This window comes from Podarcis vaucheri (genome assembly GCF_965113315.1).
Source record: "Podarcis vaucheri genome assembly, chromosome: 13".
NCBI lineage: Eukaryota > Metazoa > Chordata > Lepidosauria > Squamata > Lacertidae > Podarcis > Podarcis vaucheri.
Genome location: NC_138751.1, coordinates 15,946,275 through 15,963,836, shown reverse-complemented (window position 1 = coordinate 15,963,836; position 17,562 = coordinate 15,946,275). Strand labels below are relative to the sequence as shown.

General features: G+C 52.4%; 2 protein-coding genes across 3 annotated transcripts; both read left to right on the top strand.

Moving 5' to 3' along the window:
- The first annotated feature begins 701 nt into the window (after window positions 1–701).
- ZNF668 (zinc finger protein 668) lies at window positions 702–9,250 on the top strand. Its single transcript, XM_082195899.1, has 2 exons — window positions 702–1,041; window positions 5,282–9,250. The coding sequence occupies exons 1-2, from the start codon at window positions 994–996 to the stop codon at window positions 7,049–7,051; spliced, it is 1,818 nt and encodes a 605-aa protein (XP_082052025.1). The 5' UTR covers window positions 702–993; the 3' UTR covers window positions 7,052–9,250.
- Window positions 9,251–10,500: 1,250 nt separating this feature from the next.
- Window positions 10,501–16,602, top strand: LOC309516125 (perforin-1-like). Of its 2 annotated transcripts, none has more exons than XM_082194601.1 (3): window positions 10,501–11,331; window positions 13,687–14,256; window positions 15,313–16,602. In XM_082194601.1, exons 2-3 carry the CDS (start codon window positions 13,709–13,711, stop codon window positions 16,430–16,432), a joined length of 1,668 nt encoding a protein of 555 aa, XP_082050727.1. In that variant the 5' UTR covers window positions 10,501–11,331; window positions 13,687–13,708; the 3' UTR covers window positions 16,433–16,602. The 2 variants fall into 2 exon arrangements, with proteins under 2 accessions (XP_082050727.1, XP_082050728.1); XM_082194602.1 differs by lacking the exon at window positions 10,501–11,331 and adding an exon at window positions 12,882–12,902.
- Window positions 16,603–17,562: the final 960 nt, after the last annotated feature.

Sequence of the window (17,562 nt, the reverse complement as noted above, 5' to 3'; positions counted from 1 at the left end):
TTGGTCTTCTGTAGGCGCTGAGTGGCGTCGCTGTAGATCTCGGCATCTCCGAGTGAAAACTATTTTCAAAGTCTGCGCTGGAAATTAGCTCGTCGTTACATTAGAACGGATACAGCGTACGGCTCTGCACTTTTGGCATCTCTATGAGACCTAACCGGAACTTCCTGTCCAAGTTTCAATGGCGGTTTCCGCTCTTGCAGTGCAAAGTATAGAGCGGTTTCGTTCGTCATAGAGATTCCGATAGAAGAGCGTCGCCGTTGCTGCTGGAGAAGAGAACGCGGACACAAAGGGGGGCTTCGATTTTACAGAAAGTTTCCCGCTCGTGCCTTTCAGGTTTCCCTGTGGTCGCCTAATGGTGTGTTACAGAGATACAGGTCCCAACAACAACAGTTCCACTCGGAACGTATATTTAGTTCCGTGCTTCCGAAGCCATAGAGAAGACCGCATTACAACCGCAGCAAATCTCATCCCCATTACACCCCTTGCCATTCCAGGATGCGTCTCCGGCCAACGCAACTGAAAAGCAGAACGACCCCAAATTTGGAACCAGGGATTTTCTTTTTATAAAAGGAGCGGGGTCAAAAGTTACCGGGAAACGCCACACTACGCTCGGTGTAACGGCCAAACCCTTCCCCGCCACACTTCCCGTCCGTCACGAAACTTCGCCCCGCTTTCCGATGCCACACTTCCGACGCTGTGCAACTCCGAATCCCTTCCCCACTGCATCCTTGGCCATGCCACACTTCCTGTCCGCTCTCCCACCCCGCCCCGTCCCTTGCAATCCAACGAAGCTGCTTAAAAGGCCTCCGCCCTGGATATAAAATGCAATTATTTGATCTAGGCTGAAGCAGAGATGGGAGCCGAATCCCTGCCCGGCGTAGTCAACGGGACTTGGGCTCAGTAGCAATTCCTGCCCCCCCCCGCGGTCCTCCCCTTTCTGCCTCCGTTTCCTCCGGGGTCCTAGCGCTCCTCCTTTTTCTCCTCCTCCTCCCGATGGAGCCGCAGACGGAGGAGAAAGCGAATAGACAAAGGAGGGAGCAGGTAAGGAGAGAGCAAGAATGCAGGCCGGGACAGCCTTCCTTGGCCTTGACTTAATGTCTTCTTTCTATTTAATAATGCATTTTTAAAAAACGATTATAAACAAATGAATAAGAAGCAGATCGGTCCTGCTGCATCGCCTGGCGTTGGACCCTGCTCCCCCTCCTTGCGCCCAGGCGGCCACCTCCCCTGGTCCTAAAGACAGCCATTTTGCCGGGGAGTCTCCGGAGATGCGTTTCTGGCTCGGGTGCCAGGCGCTGCCGGGACCTGCCCGGGCATCGCGGAGCCTGAGAGGCGGGTGGGGTGGTGGGGTGGTGGTGGGGGGGCTGAGAGCCTTTTGCTTTGTGTGGGGAGCGGGGAAGCAAGGAGGATGCGGGCTTCTCCTCCTCCCTCCTCCTCCTCCTCTTTTTGTTTGTTGGTCCCTCGGTCCTAGAGACAGCCATTTTGCAAGGGAGGCTCTTCGGCCGGAGCAAACCTTTTGTGCGTCTCTGGGTTGCTCTCCTGGCCCCCCGAGCATCCAGCGGCAAACATCTGCTAGCAATTGCTCTCCCGGCAGACGCGCAAACGCCCAGACGTCCCCTTTTGTTGCTGGAATCTATATTACGCCAGGGAGGTGGGAATTCCTTTGCAAAGGCTGTCTTTAAGGAGAGCAGTTTCTGCAACAGATCTGTCCATCTGCGAGAGCATTTTGCTATAAAAAAAAAGTAGATGGATGGGCAGCTCTAGCTCTCCGAAGGTTTTGTTTTCTTAACCCCTCCATCCCGCATTTTACAGATGAACACGGAGAGAGTCTTTTGCCCGACGATTTCCATATGAGCATAAGAGAGTAGTTCACGTTAAAAGGAGGGACAAACCCTTGTGGGTGTTTCAAAATATCGTCTAATCTCACAGTGCTTACATTGGTATATGGAATAGCGGCAATCCCCAAGTACATTCCACTGTAATGACGACCTCTGTAGGTGGTGATGGGGATGTAAGCAAAGTTGTGTACATGCAAATATAGCCATAGCCCCCCCCACCTACCCAATTTGAAGCTTTGTCTTCTAGAGACCCCACTCTCCTCTTCTCCCCCTTCCCTTCCCGCAAACAGTTTTTAACCAGGGAATAGGGACTCAGAAATAGGAATTATATTGGTAAATAGAGACATTCTGGATTTATGCTGAATCAGATCGTCTCTGCTTCAAATTGGGTTCCAAATAGATCACTGCAACTTCGAAGTGTTTGTCTCTCCAGCCTCCCTCAAATCTGTAATCTAGGAAGCATCTAGCTTTCTTCCCTAGATTCAGGTCAATTTACATAATGCATTTCTTTTGCTTCCACGTCAAACCTTTATTTTGAGGGTTTAGGCATTGAGCGGCAGCTATTTTTTGTACGAAAGGACAAGTGCCTTGACTCTTCGGATGAGAAGCCTGTACCTTCTGCCTAGGAAAGCTTCACTTCTGCTCCCAGATGTACGAAGGCTGGCTGTGGTCCTGTAGTGTGAAATGTGCATTCCAGATGTGCTCAGAGGCACTCTTTGTACCAACCTTTGAAGTGGGTTCCTTAGCTCAGATTATGCCCTGGGGAGAGGGGAAAGACTTTCTCTTGCAGATTCTATTGTCCAGCCAGTCTCTCTCCTCTGCAAACTCCTCTCCATGGTTTGCAAACCTTTGTTGCCTTTCCCTCGCTGGGGTCTTAGAGACAGCCATTTTACATCCCAGGACTTCAGCCCATACAAAGGGAATAGAATTCTTCCTGTGTATACATCTCTGATTGCCTTTGCAAATCCCAGGAACTCCACCGGAAAGAGAATTGTGGATGGTGCTTATGATTATTTTTTTATTTTCCTCTGGAATTGTTCTTCCATCTTCCATTAAGATGCATTTTAGCTGTTTTCTCCTCCCTTTCTCCTCTCCCTGCCCCCATCCCCAGATCTTAATCCAGCCATTTTGCAAAGAGCACCATCCCGGCTCTGGGGGAGGCAAGCAAAATTCCTCCACGATCTGTCTTTGTTGAGCAGAGAAACGTATCATTTCCACCCCTTCCCCACCCCAAACATACTCTCCTGTCTGGATTTTGAACTCTGTTCCTACCAGCTGTCCTTTTCCTTCCCTCCTGGGGGACTAATATGGGTCCCTGTACCCCAGATAGCCATTTTGCAACTATTCTGCATAAGGCAGGGAGAATTTTGGTGGTGGTGGTTGTGTTTAGTTGCATGCGCCTTGCAAACTGCCTGCAGAGCAGAGTCTCTCTTGCGCTAAGGGAATTTCTGCATTCCAAAACCCTTTCCCTTCCTAGGTTCATAGATAACCGTGGCTTCTCGGAGCCCAGGCCCCAGTGACACCAGCAGCTATAGGTCCCACTCACAACACAAACAACTTGCATAAATATTAAACAGAATATATGTTATTCCCCCCCCCAAAAAAAAAAAATGCTGTGCCATTTAGCTCCATGGAATAAATATCTTCCACCTACATGCTTATTATTGTCTGGTTTTTACTGGATGCATTCAATTTATTTTTGTTTGGTTGATGAGTTTTACCATTCCAGCCTTAGACCACAAATCTTTAATTCATTTACAGCAGCACTCGGGATTTCCCCCTGCCTCCATGCAGTCCCTCTTCTATGGCAAATCTCACCCCATGAGGTTGGGCAATCAACTCCCCAGCCGTACCAATGATTATTTAAGGGCTGAGTGCTGATGAGCCCTGACTCAGTTTGCTTGCACTATATTTCTTCTCTACAACCCAGAACTTGTGGCTCTGCTTCTCCCGCATCTATCTCTCAAGCAGTTGCTGCCTTGTGACTAGAAGAGGGAAGGATGACTCTAGGCCAGGCATAGGCAACCTTTAGCCCTCCAGATGTTTTGGCCTACAACTCCCATGATCCCTAGCTAGCAGGACCAGTGGTCAGGGGTGATGGGAATTGTAGTCCAAAACATCAGGAGGGCCGAAGGTTGGCTATGCCTGCTCTAGGCCCACCTCCCCATCACTTAGGGCCTGTGGGTGATGCTGCGGTGTTAGTGAAGGAGCTAGCTCCAACAGGCCACTAGACCTCATGAAGAGATGGGCAGAACCCTTGATGCGGGCAGCGGTCGGTTGCTTCTTGGGAATTGCAAGTGGGGAGAGTTCCTGTTGCTCTCAAGTCCCCTTTGCAGGCATCTGGTTGGCCACCGTGAGAACTAGGAAGGACTGGACTAGGGAGGCATGATTCAGCTGGGCTCTTCTTCATGGTTGTGGGAGCACAGTGTTGAAGAAGAGTCCTGCAGGATCAGGCCGATGGCCCGTCTAATCCAGCCAACCAGAAACCTGGGGGAAACCTGGGACCAGAATGTGAGCACAAGAACACTCCCCCCTCCTGTGCTTTCCAGCAACTGGTATTCAGCTTGGGGGTAATCCTGGATCCTTCGCTGTCATTTGAGGCTCAGGCGGCCTCAATGGCCTGGAGTGCCTTCCATCAGCTTAGGCTGGTGGCCCAGCTGTGCCCCTACCCAAGGAGTGTGGTGGAGTCTCCTTCTTTGGAGGTCTTTAAGCAGAGGCTTGACAACCATATGTCAGGAGTGCTCTGGTGGTGTTTCCTGCTTGGCAGGGGGTTGGACTCGATGGCCCTTGTGGTCTCTTCCAACTCTATGATTCTACCCAGACAGGGACAACCCAACTACTCTTGCCTATGCTCTGGTAACCTTGAGGTTCTGCAATGTGTTATACATATTCTGAAGACGTACATACTGTATACATCCTCTGAAGGCTCTGAAGACGGCTTGGAAACTTCAGCTGGTGCAGAATTCAGTGGTCATACTTCAGGAGATGAGACCGCCTCTCTCCATATGAACCAACCTGGTTCCTGTGGTCATTGTCTCAGGCCCTTCTTCATGTGCCTCCTCCTCGAGAGATCTGTAGAGTGGCAATACAAGAATGGGCCTTTTCTGCAGTGGCTCCCCGTCTGTGGAATGCTCTCCCCAGGGAGGCTCGCCTGGCACCTTCATTTAGGTGCCAGGTGAAAACATTCCTCTTCAAGCAGGCCTTTGGCACATTGACATCCTTTACTCTTTTAGATGGGCTTGGCGCAGGGTGGTTTATTGACTTGTGGGGTTTTTTGCTCTTGGTTTTTACAATGTTTCTTGTGTTTTTATCTTGTATTCTTATGTTGCCAACCACCCTGAGATCAATGAAGGAAGGGCAGTGTACAAATCAAACCAACAAACAAATATTCGGAAGCATTGCTGCCCCCAACTTTTAGCTTCCTTCTGCTTGTTTTGTTTCAGGCAGAGGCCTCTCCCAAAATGGCGGAGGCTGTGGAGGAGGAGGAGCCAGAGGTGGAGGTGAAGCTGGAGGACGATGAGGAGGAAGAGCCCGGCTACATTCAATCCGGCCGGCGCTACAAGTGCCTGACGTGCAGCAAGACCTTTCCTAATGCGCCCCGCGTGCAGCGCCACCTGAAGTCCCACGCCGGCAAGCTGTCGTGCCCCAGCTGCAGGAAGGAGTTCCCCGACCGCGGGCAGCTCCGCAAGCACCAGCTCAGCCACCAGACGGAGCGCCCCTTCCAGTGCCAGCTGTGTGCCAAGGCCTACAAGACGGCGCCCGAGCTGCGCAACCACGGGCGCAGCCACAGCGGCGAGAAGCCCTTTGTGTGCCATGAGTGCGGCAAGGCCTTCATGCAGCCGGTCTGCCTGCGGGTGCACATGGCCCGCCACACGGGGGACCTCCCCTTCCGTTGCCAGCAGTGCCACAAGGGCTATGGCACGCTCTCCAAGCTGAAGATCCACCAGCGCTCCCACACGGGCGAGAAGCCCTACTTGTGTGGCGAGTGCGGCAAGTGCTTTGCAGATCCCTCGGTTTTCCGCAAGCACCGCCGCACCCACGCCGGGCTGCGCCCCTACCAGTGCCAGGCGTGCCACAAGACCTACGCCGAGCTCAAGGACCTGAAGAACCACGAGCGCTCGCACACGGGCGAGCGGCCCTTCCTGTGCCAGGACTGCGGCAAGGCCTTCTCGCGCTCGTCGTCGCTGGCCTGCCACCAGCGCATCCACGCGGCCCACAAGCCCTACCGCTGCAACCTGTGCAGCAAGGGCTTCACGCAGCTCTCCTCCTTCCAGAGCCACCAGCGCACACACTCCGGGGAGAAGCCCTTCCTGTGCCCGCAGTGCGGGCGCATGTTCAGCGACCCCTCCAGCTTCCGGCGGCACCAGCGGGCGCACCAGGGCCTCAAGCCCTATGCTTGCGACAAGTGCGGCAAGGCCTTCCGCCAGCCGGCCGACCTGGCCATGCACCAGCGCATCCACACGGGCGAGAGGCCCCACAAGTGCCCCCAGTGCGACAAGAGCTTCGTGGCCTCGTGGGACCTCAAGCGCCACCTGCTGGTGCACTCGGGGCAGCGGCCCCACCAGTGCGGCGAGTGCGGCAAGAGGTTCGCCGAGCGCGCCAGCCTCACCAAGCACTACCGCGTCCACTCCGGGGAGAGGCCCTTCAAGTGCGGCCGCTGCGGGAAGGCCTTCGTGGTCTCGTCCAGCCTCAGGAAGCACGAGCGCACCCACGGCAACGAGGCCGGCGACAAGCCTGCCCCCCTTGCCAGCCAGGACCTCCTCGCCACAGACCAGGCGGCCATCGTGGTCGCCACGGTGATGCCTGCTTGCGGGGAGTGCGGCGAGGCCTTTGGCTCCGCTCAGGAGCTGCGGCGCCACGAGCGGCTCCTCCACCCTTCCCTGCGCCCGTTCCCCTGCCCCGAGTGCGGCAAGGGGTTCTTGGACAGGGCTGGGCTGCGCAAGCACGAGCGCATCCACTCTGGGGTCCGCCCTCACGCCTGCCCCCAGTGCCCCAAGGCCTTCCTGGGCGCCTCCGACCTGCGCAAGCACCTCAAGACGCACGCGGCCACCGAAAACAGGAGCCCCGACGAGACCGTGGTGACCGCCACCATCACGACCTACGAGCAGCTGCTCCCCGCCCACATCCACCCTCATCACGATGACAACGGGATGGAGGCGGACAAGGATTCTCCCTCAGACTGTCTTCCGGAGGCTCTCACTGAACCTTCCTAAGTGCAGTCTCTTCTTTCCTGACGTGTGACTGGGCAGCTTGGCTTGCCAGAATCATGGCCTCCCCATACCATGGTGGCATGCCTTTATGAACCCCATAGTCTGTCCTCCCTTCCCTTCCCTTCCTTTCCCTTCCCTCCTTCCTTCCTTCCTTCCTTCCTTCCTTCCTTCCTTCCTTCCTTTCCTCATCCCTCCCTCCTTCCCTCCCCTTCCCCTTCTTTCCCTCCTTCCTCATAAGGCTGTGTGGTTGGCACTCCTTTGGAGTACAGCTCTTGCTCCTCCAGCTCTTCTCCTTGTAGAAGCAGGCTTGGCTTTGGGCACTTCGTAAGTCTTGCCTCTTAAGTCGGTGTGGCTTCCCCCAGCATCAGACATTTGCCTACCTGATGGAACATCAACGACGTACCTGGGCAGGTTGGCGTGTGTGGATGAGCTTTTAAAACACGGACACCCCCTCACACACACCAATAGGAGTCCATATTTTTTGTGTCTGTGCGTGTGCTTCTGCCCCCTGCAGACCCATCCTGCTGTCAGGTTGTGTTCGCATCTGTGGCAATCCATTGGTTTACTGACACTGTGTGGGGTTTTTTTTTTTGGGGGGGAGTTAAATTAGGGGAGTGGGTGGGGGGAGAATGCAAGGAACCTCCCCCCACCCTATCAACTCCCAGGACAATTAACTCTACTCAATCCGGATCATGCTGTCTGAACAGATCAAATAAAAGCCTTGTGGTTTTTTTTTAAAAAAAAGTGGGTGGAGAAAGTGCTCAATCCTATAAGACTTGCGAGTTGTGGTCATGGGGTAACAGGACCCCAAAGTCTTTTTACTCCCCTGGCCTGACCTACTGAATCTGGCTCCTCTTCCAGAGCTGAGGGTGGAATTCAGATGTCCTGCTCCTTTCCTGCCGGCTGTACAAACCTTCCCAGGGAGCACAGCAGTCTTCGGCCATCCATATTACGTAGCCCTTGTTACTGCAAAGCCTCTGCTGCTGATTGGCTGGGCTGCTGTGACAGCTCAGAATGCTCAGCTGCTCATGGAACAAAGCAGTTTGCTGGGCCGCTTGTCTGGGGGAAGGGGAATTTGTCAGTTTGGTTGGGGTTTAAACATCGCACGGAGAGCGGCGAGGAAGAGAGCACGCGAGGGCAGGGGGGCCTTAAGGGCAGGGGGGCCTTAGGCAAGGAAGCTGGAGACAGCAACAATTACACACACAGCTTGTACAAAATGTACACACACAATGCATTGGCGGGAAAGAAGTGGGCAGGCAGTGTGTGAGAGGTGGGTGCTAGGCCCTGGCTAGAGCAGCGTGGGGGGGGCAACTTTTTCATGTATGTCGGGGGCATGTTAACTTGTCTGAAGTTAGTGGCTCTGGCTGGTGGAACACGTCATGCAGCCTCTTGCTCACAGGCGATTAATAAGAATAATAATTTTATTATTTATCTGCCTCCCATCTGACTGGGTTCCCCCAGACACTCTGGGCAGCTTCCAACAGAATATTAAAACACACACACAAAAACCCCTCAAACATATTAAGGCCCGACCCCTGTAGTCAAAGACCGTGTGTCTTCTGGGCTTCACCTCCCTGGTGTGTGTCATCCTTGAACAGCTGTGCGTGGCTGGTGGTCCAGGGTTCCTGCAGTCAAGTCGTGAAATGGCTTGCTAACATCTTTTCTGTGGTGGGAGGTGTCAAAAGTGATGGTCTTCCCATGGCAGGGCCGGTGGTTGGGGCCTCTCACTCGTGATGTTTGGCCAACCCAGACCAGGATGAGATTAGGGTGTTTCGTTTTCACTAGAGGCCCTGTGCCTTTTCAGTTGCACAGCAGACAGAAATTTAGCAGGCAAAGCTGCCGGGTCTTTGAGTCGGACCACAGGATCCTGCCTTAGGCTGAGGCAGACCATTGGTGCATCTATCTCAGTACTGTCTACACTAACTGGCAGCAGATTTTGGGGATTTTGGACAAAGATGTTTCTCCTAGCGCATCCTGGAGCTGCCAGGGATTGAACCCGGAGCCTTCTGCATGCCAAACACATGCTCTGCCAGTCTGACCAGTCTCTGCTTCAACAGGCAGCAGCTCCCCACTGAATGTGGGACAGAACTCCATGCAAAATATGTGCCTTAAACCTCTCCGCTTCCCCCAGCAATACTTCTCTGCGGTAGGAGCAGCTCCATCTATTGAATGTTCACTTAGTCTTAAAGGTAAAGGGACCCCTGACCATTAGGTCCAGTCGTGACCGACTCTGGGGTTGCGGCGCTCATCTCGCTTTATTGGCCAAGGGAGCCGGCATACAGCTTCCGGGTCATGTAGCCAGTATGACTAAGCCACTTCTGGTGAACCAGAGCAGTGCACGGAAACACCATTTACCTTCCCGCCTGAGCGGTACATATTTATCTACTTGCACTTTGATGGGCTTTCGAACTGCTAGGTGGGCAGGAGCAGGGACCGAGCAACGGGAGCTCACCCTGTCACGGGGATTCGAACCGTCGACCTTCTGATCGGCAAGTCCTAGGCTTGGTGGTTTAACACACAGTGCCGCCCACGCCCCTTCACTTAGTCTTAGCAGATATTAAAGGTGTGCAGCCTTTGCCTGTAGAAAGGCAGGTTAGAAAGGTTCCAGGGCCCTGACCTCCGTTCCAAACCCTCAACTCTTTGGGCCAGAGGTGGCCAATGTAGCCCCCTCCAGATGCTATGGACTACAACTCCCATCACCCCAGATCATTGGCCATGCTCGTTGGGGCCAGTGGGACATTGGGGGACCCTGGCTGCCCCTGCTCTGCACCTAGGAGGATGCGACAGGGTGCAGCCCTCCAGCTGCCATTGGATACCTTCAGTCCCCATCCGCGTGGCCCAGGGTGAAGGATGATGGGAGTTGTAGTCCAACAACACCAGGACATTTCTCTCTCCTGCAGAATGACCTGGCAAGGTTGTCTTTAGCCTCAGCAGAGCTCAGTCCTTGCAGACAGAAGCTCCAAGATTCAACCTTGGGCATCCCCAAAGAGCTCCCCTGTTGACAATACTAAGCAAAGTGGACCGGTAAGAGGCAGCTTCCCTGTTGAGCTTAATCCCCAGCAACTCCAGCTAAAAGGATAATATAAAAATCTGGTGTTTTCTGCTGCAGTCTGATCAAGTATAATGCTCTCCATTGGGTAGGAAACTTTTGCATCCCAAGAGCCACATTCCCTTCTGGGAAACCTCCTGAGGGCCATGTCCCAGTACTGGGTGGGGCCTGGGATAAAAGTGAGCAACAAACATACCCCTCCCACTTTCTGTCATAGGTTAGTTTATGTATACAGCCACACAGGGCTGGGGTGGTGGCGGCCTGGAGAGAGGGGTGGTGGCCTAAAAAGAGATAGAGAGGCCAGAACAAGAGGCTTGGGTGGCCCCACTTGAGATTTAGGTTGCCCCCTTCAGTATGCCTCTTGAGCAAAACAACAACAACAACTATTATTATTATTTATTATTATTATTCCCCACATATCTAGCTGGGTTGCCTCAGCCCCTCTGGGCTGCTCCCAATACATATAAATACATAATATAACATCAAACATTAAAAACCTGAACCTGGGAACTTTTGCATGCAAAGCAGAAACTGTTAACTGTGGGCTACATCACTTCTCTCCTTCCCCCCCTCTGTCCTATGGTCAGGGAAATACACCCAGAAATGTTCAATTCAGCCTTGAAAATAGCTGTTTGCCTGTGGTGACTAGAAAGAGCCTCAAGGTGAGCAGACACAGTCATTTTTGCAAGGCATTTTGTTCTCTCTCACATTTTCTGTGGCTAGTGTTTATCAGAACAGGTCTCGAGAGACCAAAGTTTAAAATCCCCACTTGGGCATGAGGTGAGTTTGAGCCATTCACGTTCTCTCTCAGCCTAGCCTATTTCACAGGGCTGCTGTTGGGGAGGGCGAGGCGGTGCAGACACCCAGAGCTGCTTAAAATGAGGATGAGACAAAAGCAGTGCAACAAATAAGAATAAATAAATTAGCAGAGGTGTAAATGTTGATGTCCTTCTCCCCCAACTTGCAATGTTCCTTTAGCAACCAACCCACCTCCTAACCCACACACAACGGCTTGTGATGAGTGTTGACCTCAGAATCCCACCTGCTCTCCTTTTCTCAGCCGCCTCGTGATCAATGACTCTTGTCACATCTGAGGTTAGGTTTCTTTCCCCCCTTTCTGAACTGTGACATCCTGTCTCTGGGAGACAGATACATGCGCACGCAGACACCAGCCCCAGTCGAGCAACACACAGACCCACCAGCCGACACGCTGACTTTCCTTCTCCTTCTGAAGGTAGGTATTTGTGGGTGGATATTAGAAGAAAGGAAGTTGGATCAGTAGCTTCCATTATTTGCTGACTTTCTTTGCTTGACCGGGGAGTGCAGACCCCCCCAGGTGTCCCTATTTTCCAGGGACACCCCTGATTTAGAGAAACTGTCCTGGTTTCTGATTTGATCCTAGAATGTCCCGCTTTTCCTTAGGGTGTCCCTATTTTCATTGGAGAACTGTTGGATGGTATGGTGGGATGTCCCTATTCTCACTGGAATTTTTTTGAAGGGTTTGGAGTTACCCGACCCCCAAGCAATCATGAAGGCACTCCTATATAGGGAAGTTTTTAAAAATGTTTTATTATGTTTTTACCTATGTTGGAAGCTGCCCAGAGTGGCTGGGGAAACCCAGTAAGATGTGTGGGGTATAACTAGTAGAATTGTCATGGAATGGGACGTCCCTATTTTCATTAGAGAAATGTTGGAGGGTGTGGGGTGTGCCCAAGAAAAGCCTCTCACGTCCCCTTCATTGCCCCACTGCAACACAACAGCCCTAGTTTCCGGTAGTTGCTGCCTCCCCCCCCCCCGTTTACTCCTGCAATCCCAAATTGGAGGGAACCTGGGATGCACTCAAGCAATGGCTTCTTCAACGTGCCCCTTTGTGGTTTACTGTAAAGGCAGCCTGCATTCTCTCCGAGCCTCTCCTAAACCTCATATGAGTGTGCTGCCCACTTACAGCTCCAATCCTAAACTCCAAGTAGCTTGTAGCATCTAGACATAAGAAGATTCTCAGTCCCAGAGTCTGGCAAACGTACACATTTCAGGAATCAATTTCAAGAAACTTTTCTTGCCAAAGTTGGAAGCCACCTGCAGTCCCTGCTGAGCTGTGGCAATATTCTGGTCTGTGTTCCATTGAGAATCAAGATATAGCGGAGGCTGTCGCAGTTTTAAGGAATATAATTTATTCACCTATTTACACCTTCAGTCCTCGTGGAGAGAGTCCAGATCTTACAGCATGGTCATCTCAAGAGGGGCTTGTTCCCCACAGCAGTGCAGTGCAGGAGTCCAATGCATCTCCTGTCAAATTTGCTCTGGCCTTTGTTCCCAGCTATTCCAAGCCTCCTGCCAAAGGCCCAAAACGTTCTTGTGACATCACACCCACACCTTTCGTTCCTCTCAATGGCTGCTCTTCCTGCCTTTTGTCAAGTTAACGACTGGACTGGGACGGCTCCTCTGACAGGGGTCTCCTATCACAGAAAAACTGGCCTGGCCTGGCCTGGATTGTGGCACTTTTTGCCAAATCCAGCAAAGTCTGGTTCCAAGCATTTATTGCAACTAAGAACTTTGAGGACTCTGCCCACCCCCACCCCCAAAAAACACTCAAAAACATTTTAGCCGAGAGGTTTTGCATCCTAAGGAAAAGAGGGTTGTGAAGTTGCTGAGCTGCACAAAAGGGGTATTGCCCCAATTACTCTACAGTGGTATATATATATATATACAGGGCTTTTTTTTCAGTGGGAACCCATTGGAACTCAGTTCCGGCATCTCTTAGGTGGGCGCCATTGCCATTCTAAGAGAACAAGGAAGGCGTTTATGGTGAGTTGGGGCACCTCTTTTCCCAGAAAAATAGCCAGGACTGATGGGATGTGGAGTCCAACAACACCTCAAGGGCCACAGGTTGATCACCTATTGTTTAGTTATTTTATTACATTTGTATGGTTCTCCCTCTCCCCAGGTCATCCTCTCAACAACCCTGTGAGGTAGGCTAGGCAGAGAGATTAAGACCTCCCCCAGGTCGAGCTTCGTGGCTGAGTGGGGATTCAAACTCGGGTTTTTTGCTCCTTGTCCAGCGCTCAAACTACAACACCACACAGGCTCCAACTTCACACAAACCACTTCTCATATACACCCTCGTGAAGCACAATAAGGACACGTGCGAGAAAGTTTAATACAGATGTAGATGGAATGCAGAAACAGGGTGAAAGTTTCTGCACTTGAAAGTTGGAAAATGAAGCTGTTTAATAGGCACTGACAAGACCATAGATTTTGCCTGATAGGCAGTAGCGAGGAGTTCCAAAGGGCAACGCTGCCACACGAAGTGTCTGATTCCGAGAGCACACAGAGTAGATCTCCTGATGAGACGGTATCTGCAGAGTGCAGTGACTGGTTGGGTATATTATGGGTGAAATCAGGTATACAAGTCCCCCATTGTATATGGTTTTTGTACACTAAATCCCTGAACTTAGCCTGGTAGTGAGTTTGCAGCCAGTGCCTCAAAGCCCTTCCTCAGAATCACTCCTTCCCACATTGCAATGGACTAACTTCAAGCATGCACCACATCCCAGGATGATCCGAGTTATCAGTTCCTTTCTCGTTGCAGGGTGTCTTCCCAGAGGGCGGCCATGCTGAAAGCGAGCCCTGCGTCCTCTGTGCCTCTCCTCTCCCTCTTCCTCCTCTTCCTCAGCGTCTCCCCGCAATGCCACAAGGCCACGGAGGATGAATGCCTGGAACACAAGGACTTCGTCCCTGGGCACAGCTTGGCCGGCGAGGGCATCGACATCACCACTCTGGAGAAGAAAGGGGCAAAGGTCCTGGATATGAACCAGTGGCAGAGGCCGGACGGGAGCTGCACCTTGTGCCAGAACCCCCTGCTGGAGGAGAAGCCGCTCCAGAGGCTCCCGGTGGCTGCCGTCGACTGGGAAGCCAAAACCTCGTGCCAAAGGAGCGTGCATTCCTCTGTGCAGGAGTCTGGCATCTCTCTGGTCCTGGCAGAAGGATCCGACGTGAAGAACGACTGGAAGGCAGGGCTGGAGGTGGAGGTAAAGCCCCAGGCCCTGGCGCAGGTGGCTCTGGCAGGATCCCACTCCAAGATGGCCGAATTCAGCCGGGAGAAGAGCTCTCAGGACAAGTACAGTTTTGCGAGCCATGAGGTCTCCTGCTCCCACTACAGGTGACGAAGGCAGGGAATGGGGGAAGGCAGGGTAGAGGAATGGATTGGGGGCAGACAGGGAGAAAGGCCAAAGGGCCGTAGCTGGCTTTTCATGCTGATTTGTTAAGGGCGCCGGGAAATGTAGATCTGGGAGGCAGCGCCAGCCCGAGACGTTTCAGCACCCGAGGCAAACCACAAAACGGCACCCCTCCATTTGGGGTGAGTGAAGATCTACATTGGGAACAAGGGAGGGAATCAAATCATTTACCCAATGGCGGAAGTGGACAGTGCTGGCTTTCTAGAAAAAGTGGTGCCAGAGCTCACCGTGAACTTTTCCCTTGGAAACGGCACCCACCTGAAAGGTGCTGGAGATGAACTCCAGTGAGCTCTGGCTGAAAATAAGTCCTGGAAGTGGGAATCAAAGGTCTTTGGGGAAAGGGGCCTGCTCTGAATCAAGCCGGATGGGTGCAGAGCCAGGGGCGTAGCCAGGATTTTTGTTAGGGGGTGAACCTCAGTTTGCTATGTATTTTTATTGATTGGGGGGCAGCTGCCCCTCCCTGCCCCCACCCTTGGCTATGCCCATGTGCAGAGCCCAGGAGATCTCAAAGGGCAGCGCCCACCATTTCCTCCCTGGGGTGGGAAGAGACCAGCAGCGCCTCCTGTTCACCAAGAGACCCCTGTAGAAGTGGCATCTGGAGGAGGCAGCAATTCCAGCCTCCAAGGAGTGCTTTGCAACCATTGCCGCCCCATCCATAAGTGATGCGTTCCTTGGAAGCGGGATCTGCTGGCCCTGTGGATCTTGCCGTCTAAGGCGGTTTCCTCACCTTGCCTTATGGGTGGGAGGGGTCAACTGCAGAGCCTGGAAGCAGGCCAATCAAATCAAGAAGCCACATTTAAGCAATTGCTACCCAACACTCCTATTTGTCCAATTTGTGAGCGGGGAGAGGGGGGAATGGTTTTGTTCCACAAGAATTCCAGATCAACCTAACTTGCCCCACCCCAATTTTGCCAGCCTGCCCACCGGAAAACAGTGACTGCCTGGGAGCTCCCTGAATAACCTCCTTCTTTTCCCTGCAGCTTCCGCCTTGGCCATTACTTGCCGCAGAGCAGCCATTTCAAATACGCCGTGAAGACCCTTCCCAAAAAGTACCGGCCTGACTCCCGGCTGGAATACCGCCAGCTGATCCAAACCTACGGGACCCATTTCATACAACAGATTCACTTGGGGGGCCGCGTGAGGGACGTGACGGCTGTGCGGGTGTGTGAGGCAACGCTGGACGGGGCGACCACGGACGAGGTCAAGGATTGCCTCAGCCTGGAGGCCGCTGCCAGCCTTGGCAAAGTCAAGATGGAAGCCGCCTTCCAGAAGTGTGAGGAGCTGAAGAAGAAGAGGAATTTCAAGGGCTCTTTCCACCAGACGTACAGCGAGCGGCAGACGGAGATTGTGGGCGGGAACAGCCAGGCGGACGTGCTCTTCTGCGACGGGCAGAGCACAGAGCCCTTCAAGGACTGGTTGGAAAGCCTCAAATCCATCCCCGGCTTGATCTCCTACTCCCTGATGCCCATCCACACCTTGGTGACCAAGGGGGACCCCAAGAGAGAGGGTTTGCGGCAGGCGGTAAGCGAGTACGTGAGAGAACGGGCGCTGTGGAGGAACTGCTCCCAGGCCTGCCCACCGGGGACGCGGCGCAGCGCCAGGGACACCTGCTCGTGCATCTGTGCCAGTGACGGCACCACCAATGCCATGTGCTGCTCACGGGCGCGAGGCCTGGGCAAGTTGAAGGTGACGATTGTGCGCGCCAGGAACTTGTGGGGAGACTACTGGTCACGGACTGACGCCTTTGTCAAGGTCTTCTACAACGGCAGGGAGATGCGCACTCCCACCATATGGAACAACGACAACCCAGAATGGAAGGTCCACTTGGATGTGGGGAACATCCAAGTCTTGGGGGAGACCAGCAAGTTGCGAGTACAGGTCTGGGACGAAGACAACAGATGGGATGACGACCTGCTGGGGTCGTGCGATGAACCCCTGCAAGCTGGGAAGCCGCAAAATAAAATATGTTACCTTAATCATGGGAGCCTGGAATTCCAATACCATTTGGAGTGCGGTCCCTTTCTAGGAGGTCCCTACTGCTTGGATTACGTCCCTCAGAAGCCGAACTATGTAGGTGACTTGTTGCAATGGAATAGCTAAGTGAACACCGTCAAGCAAAGGGCTCCTTGAGACTGGGGGCCCAATGGATTTCTCCCTCAAGCTTAGAGGACCCCGGTTTTTTAATGTTCAGTGTTTTATTATGTTTTTGTATATGCTGGAAGCAACCCAGTCAGATGGACAGGGTACAAATAATAAATTTATTATTATTAGTTGTTTCTGCATGTGCTACTTATCTCTAAAACACAATCTGTCTTTCTTCTCACTTGCTAACATTCAAATCACCAAATTCCAGGTTTAGAGTTGTATCCATAGTTAGTTCTGCTCAGAGAAGACCCACTGAAATGAACAAGCCCAAGAGTGTCATGTTAACTTAAATGGGCCTACTCATGAGTTAAGATAATTACAGAATACCTCACAAGGTCAGCTAAGCCAGAGCCAATTTTTGGAGAGGGTGTCATGTATACCCCTGCAATGTGATATATTCCTAATGATGGATGCTTCTGGCCATTTGCCAGTCCCCAGCACCCCCCGCAAACAGATGGGACATATAGATACTGTATAGAATAGGAAATGCAAAGATTGAAAAGGTTGGTATGGGTTTCTTTGGGGTGGGAGGGATCTTGCACCTTCTCACTATTGCATGTGTATGAATTAATGGAACAGGACTAAAGGTGAGGGGAATACAGCCTATAAAGTGTCATTAGGCCTTAATGTACTCAAACACTGCCTTACGAAATACGTGTTTGGATGGGTGGCAGATTAAGTGGCATCATCTTAGTGCCACTTCTCTAGCAAGACACTTTTCTTTTGGCAAGTGAGTCGTTAGTGAATGGCACTGCATTAAAGCCCTTTGGAAAGAGGCCAGATCTTCAATTAACACATTTCACACAGCCCTAACGATCAGTTAAAAACTAGAGAGTTATCACCAGTCAGTCCTATCTGGAGTTAGAACCAGCAGTGATTGGCAAGCGCAGAATATGTTCTGCAAAATGAAGGCAATTTGAACTGCTTCGGGGCAGGGATAAGTGTTTACAATAGTACCTCGGGTTACATACGCTTCAGGTTACATACGCTTCAGGTTACAGACTCTGCTAACCGAGAAATAGTGCTTCAGGTTAAGAACTTTGCTTCAGGATAAGAACAGAAATCGTGCTCTGGCGGCGCGGCAG